Genomic DNA, 8,597 nt, shown 5'->3' on the forward strand with positions numbered 1-8,597 from the left:
GAGGCTGCCCATGACAGTGGGCAGTGCAGACCCTCTGGGGTGGGGAGATGTTTGACCCAACAATGCACTGGCAGTTACCTTGCAGAGCAGCGGCGTCGGCCGCCTCCAGGTCCCGGTAGATGTGGCGCACCATGCCTGCGGTCTCCTCATTGCTCTGCGTGTTGATGTCCCAGAGAACCAGCAGTGCCCGGCGTCGAGCGAACTCCAGAGCGAAGAGGCGGCCCAGGCCGCTGCCCGCGCCCGTGATGAGGCACACCTGGCCGGCCACGCTCTTCTCCTTGGGCCGCACCAGCCAGCGCGCCGCGGCCAGCACGAACGCCCACAGCACTTTGAAAGTGACCAGGAAGAACTCCACCACGATGTTCATCGCGACGCCCCGGCCCCGCACGAGCCCAGCACCGTGTCCTCACCCTCCCCGCGCCAGACAGCCCAGCTTCTGGCCCCGGGGGCGCTTGTCACCGCGATCCGGACGCGAAGACTGCGCCCCGAGTCCGCCCCCGAGGTGCTGCGGGGCTGAAGTGCGCGGGGCCAGTCCCGCCCGGGCTCGGCGCAGTGGCCACGGGCTGTGCCTGCCGCTGCTGCCTCCCGGCTCGGCGCCTCCTGCTGGCGGCCGCCTGCTTGTCCCGCAGCGCCCGGCCGTCCGGTCCCGCTGCAGCGGCGGTGACAGCCGCGAGTTAGGCGACGCGCGCTGCCCTCATGGCCAAGCCGTCGCCGCCCGAACGTCCCCGGCGCTGCTGCAGCGGCTCCCTGTCCTCCTAAAGCAGGAGTGCGCCAAGCGGATGCCTCGGGTCGCGGGAGTTGTCAACTTGACTCAAGTTGCGGGAGGGTGCGGGCAGGGCCGGGAAGGGGCGAATGCGGGGCGCACGCGAGGGCTGCCAACCGCTCGAGCTGCCAGCGCCGCTCCGGTCCCGTGCCCTGCACTCGTGCCGCTGTCACTCGGGCACCAGGCTCCGCAGCGTAGCTACGCCCGCGAGTCGGAGCTTTCCCAGCCGGCTCTGAGGTAGCTCTACACTCGGCGCTATATAGCCCACCGCCGGGAAGCGCCGGCCGCTGCAGTGGCACCGGCCCTCCCTCAGCTCGGCCCTCCCCGCCCCCGGGCGCACCCCGCCCCCGGCCCAGCCCCCCCTCCCGGCCCGCCCGCCAGCCGGCCGCCCCACCGCGCCGGGCAGCCCCTCTCCCACGACCGTGGCCGAAGCTCCCGCCCTCGTCGCGCCTCTTTTTGCGGCTCACGCTCCCTGCTGTGGGTCGCCGTGGCTTGTGCCTGCCCGGTCCCGCAGCAGAGAACCCCCCCATCCTCCTCCGACCGTCCGGTCGTCGCTCTTCCTGGTCTCGCCACTTTCGCCAACCGAGGGACTGTGGACTCCGCGGCCGGCGATCAGGCTCTGCGGAAGACAGCCCCACAGTCCGGCGAAAAAGGACCTCGGCAGCGCAGCCGAGGTGGGGGAGCAGGGCTGCGTGGGCACGGGCCGCAGAGAACCCAAGAAAGTGACCGACAGTGATTTCAAATCTCAGCTAGCCGCCGGGGATGTGAAGCCTTGGACTCTAATGAGCCTAAGGGGAATCACCGCCGCGAAGGCTGTCCAGAGTGCGGGTCAACGTCGCCCTCCAGCCCCGAGGGTTATGGAGTGATGCATGCTGGGACTTGTAGTTTACATGCATGAACGTGCCTTTTGGGTACAACGATTCCGCAGAACTGGACCTTAAGGTTGTCAACGCAACCTGGGGAAATTAAGCCCAGAGCTGACAAGGTGTCCCCGCAGTATTCGTTAAAAAAAATTACTCAGTGCATTTGTTTTCCCATGAGTTTTACCGTAAAGTTGACTGGCCGTGACTAAGACAAGCTGTTAATTTTGCGCCTACGAAGTGAGCTCTCAATTCTAGATTATTTTCAGGCTTATCTCAGGACAGCTATCAGGCGTGGGGCTTCGCGCTCTCGGACCTTTAAGGGGGCAGTGCGCATGCGCCAGCTTCCTCTCTTTTTCCGGCTGGAACCATGGAGGCTGTACCGTAAGTCGATTCTCCTCTTTCCAAGAATCCTTCTCCATCCCCGAAACTAGAGCCATTGTGTCTCACTTTTCCTGTATCTGAGTGTACCCCGAACCACTGCCTACCTGTCTGGGTGTTTGTGACGCTGTGATACTAGGAGGGGGAGCGGGTGGCCTACACGCGTAGGCCTGGGCGATACCAGGAGCAACCCGAGGGCCAACTGCGGATCCGGCTACTTGGCTGGAGATCCATTCTTCGATAGAATGTGTTCCGCGGAATGAGTTGCTTCGTAGCTAAAGTGATCTTAGCCGTCTGCCGACCTGCCTCCTTCAGCATGTGGAGCAAACGGGGACAGTTGAGTGTGACTAAAAGTGTGTAGTAACAGTTTCGTCAGCGTGGCTTAGCAACTTGTAGTACCAGCAACTTGTAGGCCAGGACTGAGGACCTGGAATAAGCAGAAGTCTCATTCATTTCATGTCATACGTGTTTACCCTTAAGCTGATGTGTGTGTGAGGTGAAGGCTGTGGGCGGTGAACTCTGCATCTGCAGTAGAGCATGCGGGATCTGCTGGTTAGAGTGGGTGACAGTTTTGGCTACAGTACTGAGCACCTAGTTTGTGTGGTACTTCACCTATTAACAATGTCCTCTGCTAATGACAGAGAGAAGAAAAAGAAGGTTGCCGCTGCGCCAGGAACCCTTAAGAAGAAAAAGGTTCCTGCGGTGCCAGAAACCCTTAAGAAAAAGCGAAGGAATTTCGCAGAGTTGAAGGTCAAGCGCCTGAGGAAGAAGTTTGCCCTGAAGACAGTAAGTAAACTCTGGAGGCCCTTAGTGGGCCAGGGAGCTCCTTAGGTTAGGGCTGGGATCGGAGTAAGTTTAATAATACTGCTAGAAATGCATGTCTGGCTGCTGGAGAGAAAGGAGCTTCCTGGTGGCAGGGCGGTTGTATAGAGCTGATACTGCGGCTGTTTCAGAGCGAAGGATTATGAATAACTGGCCATTTTGGTTTTCAGCTGCGAAAGGCAAGGAGGAAGCTCATCTATGAGAAGGCAAAGCACTATCACAAGGAGTACAGACAGATGTACCGGACTGAGATTCGCATGGCTAGGATGGCGAGGAAAGCTGGCAACTTCTATGTGCCCGCAGAACCAAAATTGGCCTTTGTCATCAGAATCCGAGGGTGAGTTCACTTGGCATGGTGTTCTGGGAGTAGTGGTGCGGAGGCATTGACTAGTGTGGCTGCAGTTGGGGAGGGGGCAGAAATCACTGGGGGGCTTGCTTGTGGGGCCTGTGCCTAAGCTGCCTGCTCTGACCGCATGGTATCAGTGTCCTGCAGTTGTCTAAGAGCTTGAAATACAACATAGTATTGCAGCAAAGATGTCTATAGAAGTAAACATTGAGTCAGGAATCAAGAGGTAAGAGGAGGCAAGCTGGCAGTAGTGATAGAGGAGACCGGCTGTGGGGACTTGGTTATCTCTTACTGGGTCGTTTTGGTCTCTTTGTGACAGTATCAATGGAGTGAGCCCAAAGGTGCGCAAGGTGCTGCAGCTGCTCCGTCTCCGGCAGATCTTCAATGGCACCTTTGTGAAGCTCAACAAGGCTTCAGTGAACATGCTGAGGATCGTGGAGCCCTACATTGCATGGGGGTACCCCAACCTGAAGTCAGTAAACGAGCTCATCTACAAACGAGGCTATGGCAAAATCAATAAAAAGCGCATTGCCTTGACAGATAACTCCTTGGTTGCTCGATCTCTTGGTAGGTTATGCTTTGGGCGGGGGGGATTGATACTAGGCCAAGGTCATGTTTTCTGGCCACACTAAACAAATTTATTTTTATTTTGTATGCATGTGGGTGACCACCCAGAAAAGGTCTTCCTTAATCACCCCACTACACTGTGGGGCTAGGTTCCCCCTGAAGCTCAGGGTTGCATTTCAACCTGGCTGTCTGAACTGTTCCTGTGCAGGGGTCCCACCATTTCTTAGGTTGGGTGTTGGGTCTGAACTCCTGGCGTCAGTCATTCTCGTGCACCTCCATCTCCTGAGCCGTTGTTTCCAACCTGGTCTCACTTAGGACAAATCTTTACATGTCTTAAGTTTGAGACATTTTCTCTGTGTCTGACCTGGAATTCAGGTTCCCTCCCACCTGATAGGATTAAAGGCCTGTGCCACCACACCTGTGTGTGTCTGTCTGTCTGTCTTTCTTTCTTTAATGCCTGCGTGATGGTTAAGTTCTCATTGTGTCTGGAATATTTTAAAAAACTTGATCTTGATGTGTTGTTGCCATGGTAATCCTGCTCAGTACGAGAGGAACCGCAGGTTCAGACATTTGGTGTATGTGCTTGGCTGAGGAGCCAATGGGGCGAAGCTACCATCTGTGGGATTATGACTGAACGCCTCTAAGTCAGAATCAAAAAAAAGAAATAAACAAAAGAAAAAAAGAAAAAAAACTTGATCTTGGGCTCATTTTTTTTTTCAGGTAAATTTGGCATCATCTGCATGGAGGATCTAATTCATGAGATCTATACAGTTGGAAAACGCTTTAAGGAAGCAAATAACTTCCTGTGGCCCTTCAAACTGTCTTCCCCACGAGGTGGAATGAAGAAAAAGACAACTCACTTTGTAGAAGGTGGAGACGCTGGCAACAGGGAAGACCAGATAAACAGGCTTATTAGACGGATGAACTAAGGTGAGAAAATTAGGTGGGCGGTTGTTTGTTTGTTTGTTTTTGGAGACAGAATCTCTACATATTTCTGGCAATCGAAAAACTGTAGATTAACCTGGCTTGGAACTCGAGACCTTTGCTTGAAGGCTTTTCTGTGGAATACTTGGTTGGGTGTATCATTGAGTTGTAGTTTGGGAGAAATCTGTCTTCAGTGAAAGCATGCTCCTTTACAACTGATGCTGACTCGTAGCTTGGAGGGCCGACTCTAACGTGTGTGTTTTTCCCTTTCAGGTATTGCCCGTGGTATTTTTATAATCTGGTCGGTTAATAAACAGTCACAGCTTGGCAAATTGAAATGTGTTGGAGTCTTTGTTGACCTGCCTTTGGCCTGTCTACCACTGTGGCAGCTAGTCTTGGAGAGTTCAGTCAGCCTGTGACGTATAAAGTTCCAGTTTATGGTTTGTGAAAGAAATGTTAAAGGCTTTTCTCTGAGAAGAGTTAAATTCTTCATAAGTACTTATGATTTCTAGGAAAATTGTGAAAGTTTGGTGTGCTAGATTTGCTGCTGAAGTTCCATGTCTCAGACTTGGACTTGTGGCCACACCTATACATGAATGCGTTTTTTTTCTGTCCCATCTTTAGTTTTTATTTTTATGTGTATGGATGATTTGCCTGCATGTGTCTATGTGCCACATGCTAAGGGGACTGAGGTTGCTGATTGAGTGAGCTACCGTGTGGGCATTGAAACTCACTGCTCTTCACTGCTGAGCAATCTCTAGTCCTTATGCATTACAAGTACCTTTTAATGTATATTTTAAATAAATTTTGTATTATCATATAGCATTTTAAGCAGTTGAAAAGAAATGGACCAAAACCTAAAAGTTTGGGTGTTTTGTTTTAAACATAAGTCTTCCCATCCTGTCCCACTAAAACCCACTGCATTTAGTTAGGTTACTTACATGAACATAGGTATGTGGGCCTTAACCTGATAAAGGCCAGGTTACCAATGGTTTATACCAGTAAGATATGATTCACTCCCCCATCAATGACTAACTGCTCACCTCAGAAGGAGACATAGAACAGTAAATGTATTTTTTGTTTTAATTATGCCAAAAGTTTTGAATGCAATGTCAAGTAAATGACTTGGTACTGCTGGTGAAAAGTTCTTGTCACATGTTAGGAATTAATTTTTATTAATGGTCCTCCTAGGTAATTTAGGTAATTGAGTCTGAGTTGTGGAGAGGAATCCAGATACTTAGTAAAAAACACATTAATGGTGGTGTGCACCTTTAATCCCAGCGCTCTAGATGAAAGTGAATCTCTGAATTCCATGCTACATAGTGAGATCAAAGGACAAAAAAGGAAGAAAAATGGTGCAGGCTCATTGTGAGCAACATGGTGGCTCTGAGAACTGAACTTGAGTCCTCTGCAGGAACAGTACACTCTTGACCTCTAAGGCATCTCCTAAGGAGCTACATGTCCACTGCCTTGAAGTGTAGACAGCTCAGTTGCTGGAGCCTTTCAGGTTTGGGGGGGGTAGTGCTGTATAGGTGCTGCCCTGGAGAAATTAATACAATTTGGTGGTCTTTATCAGTGTAAGGGGCTGTATGTTTCGACAGGGTCTTAGATAACCCTTTCCTGGAACTCATGTAGTCCAGACTTGCTTTTAATTAAAGTTTTCTAAGTGTTGTCTTAGGTGTGTACCACCATTTGCAGCCAAGATGTTTTTATTTCACAAAACCTGCTACCATTCATGGTGTGCTTTTAAGAGTCCATGGATTTCTCCCCAAAATTAGAAGCCTTTGAGCAAGATAAGCATAGGTAGTTATTTATGTAGGAATGCCTGGGAAGAAGGAAGGCAAGAATGGCATTCCTTTGCGGGTACTCTCATGGGGAGGGGTGGAGTTGATGGTAGAGGTCAAACTCTCATCTATCGGGTGGGAAGATAGGCAGAAAAATAGGATTGCTACAGATAATAATGAAAGTTAAGTTTCTGGCTATCTAAAGTTACTTGTTAATATAGCTTGGACACAAGATTAGCTAGTCTTAACAGTCAAAGTCAAACATAGAAACTTAGGCTCTTGTTTGTTGAACATGGAGAAACTGGTCTGGAAATCAGGAGCTCAGCATTGGTTTCACTGGGTCTTGTCAAGGTGTCAGGCCTACCTATGATCCTTCTGAGGGAAAACAAGATGCCTATAAAACGGACCCACCTTTGTTTTCATTTAAAAACAAAGGGGACAGAAGAGCACTAGCTGTGTTTCCAGAAGACATTCTCAGTGTCCATGATAGCTCACATCCATCTGTAACTACTAGAGTCTTGGTACCTCTAGAAGTCTTCCAAGCATGTATGTAGTACATGGATAGACAAACCACCCATACATGTAAAATTTTAAAAATTAAAGTTGCCTTTGTTTTGTATTTACGAAGGTCCCAGTCTTTACCTACTGGGCCATTTCCTTCGACCCTACTTTCCTTAAGATCCCCTGTGACATTGGACCACTGGAATACACCATGATTTCTCCAACCTAATTCAAACACATCTGCGATCTCATTCTGCATGTTCACACGGGCTCCAGGATTTGGGGCATGGGAATTTCACAGGGGACACTGAATTTTTACTTACTCCCAAACTACCTTGTCAATTGTAATCTTGTGTCTGAAACACTGGGTACCCTCTATCCAAACCTAGATAGTCATAATATAGCTTAAAATAACTTGGAGCATTTCTCACACCTGAAACTTTGTTGCTCTTCCTAGCCTGAGGTTGGAGTTCGTGCATGCCTTTAATCCCAGCTCCTGCAGAGACAGGAGAAATCTCTGAGTTCCAGGCCAGCCTCCTCTATAGGATGAGTTCTAAGAACAGCCAAGGTTACACTGTGAAACCTTGTCTCAAAATACCAAAACCAGTAACAACAAAAACAGTTTAAGGAAAGACGGTTAACAGTAGATTATAGTAGCCTCCCTGACTGTTGTCCTGGCAAGTAGTCCGAGCTATATTTTCTAGAATTGGTTCCCACTTTGTTTCAAATGTTTGTGTTCATTCTGAAACTTAATGCTCAATTTAACATTTAAAGGTCCAATGAGATTGGTTGTGATTACATTAAGAGCTTCATCCTCTCTGGAGGTTCCTCAGAAAATTGGACATTGAACTACCTGAGGACCCAGCTATACCTCTCTTGGGCATATACCCAAAAGATGCTCCAACATACAACAAAGACATGCTCCACTATGTTCATAGCAGCCTTATTTATAATAGCCAGAACCTGGAAAGAACCCAGATGCCCTTCAACAGAGGAATGGATACAGAAAATGTGGTACATCTACACAATGGAATATTACTCAACTATCAAAAACAGTGACTTTATGAAATTCATAGGCAAATGGAATGAACTAGAAAATATTATCCTGAGTGAGGTTACTCAATCACAGAAAAACACACTTGGTATGTACTCATTGATAAATGGATATTAGCCAAAAAGTTTGAATTACCCAAGATACAGACCACAGGAAGCTCAAGAAGAAGGATGACCAAAATGTGGATGCTTCCACTCCTTAAAAGGGAAAGAAAATATCCATAGGAAGGAATATGGAAGCAAAGTTTAGAGCAGAGACTCAAGGAATAGCCATTCAGAGCCTGACTCACATGTGGCCCATATATATCTATGTACAGCCACCAAAACTAGGTAAGATTGATGAAGCTAAAAAGTGCATGCTGAAAGGGACTGGATATAGATCTGAGAGACCCATCCAGAGCATGTCTAATACAGAGGTCAATGCTAGCAGCAAAGCACTGAACTGAGAACAGGACCTCCTTGGGGGGAATTAGAGGAAATATTGAAAGAGTTGGAGTTTGCAACCCCATAAAAACAACAAATGCCAACCAACCAGAGCTTCCAGGGACTAAACCACTACTGAAAGACTATACATGGACTGACCAAAGTCTCCAACT

General features: G+C 49.0%; 2 protein-coding genes across 2 annotated transcripts in view; one reads left to right on the forward strand and one right to left on the reverse strand.

Annotated features, from left to right (window-relative positions):
- Nucleotides 1-381, reverse strand: part of Rdh10 (retinol dehydrogenase 10) — a 28,904-nt gene extending 28,523 nt beyond the window's left edge. Inside the window, exon 1 of the mRNA NM_181478.2 lies at nt 79-381. Within this exon, the coding sequence (NP_852143.1) occupies nt 79-367 (289 nt within the window). The 5' untranslated portion in view covers nt 368-381. The remainder of the gene's footprint in view (nt 1-78) is intronic.
- A 1,611-nt stretch (nt 382-1,992) lies between these two features.
- Nucleotides 1,993-5,001, forward strand: Rpl7 (ribosomal protein L7). Its single transcript, NM_001100534.1, has 6 exons — nt 1,993-2,007; nt 2,646-2,790; nt 2,997-3,163; nt 3,492-3,739; nt 4,460-4,669; nt 4,937-5,001. Exons 1-5 carry the CDS (start codon nt 1,994-1,996, stop codon nt 4,666-4,668), a joined length of 783 nt encoding a protein of 260 aa, NP_001094004.1. The 5' UTR covers nt 1,993; the 3' UTR covers nt 4,669; nt 4,937-5,001.
- The last annotated feature ends 3,596 nt before the right edge of the window (nt 5,002-8,597 follow it).

This window comes from Rattus norvegicus, chromosome 5 (assembly GCF_036323735.1).
Source record: "Rattus norvegicus strain BN/NHsdMcwi chromosome 5, GRCr8, whole genome shotgun sequence".
NCBI lineage: Eukaryota > Metazoa > Chordata > Mammalia > Rodentia > Muridae > Rattus > Rattus norvegicus.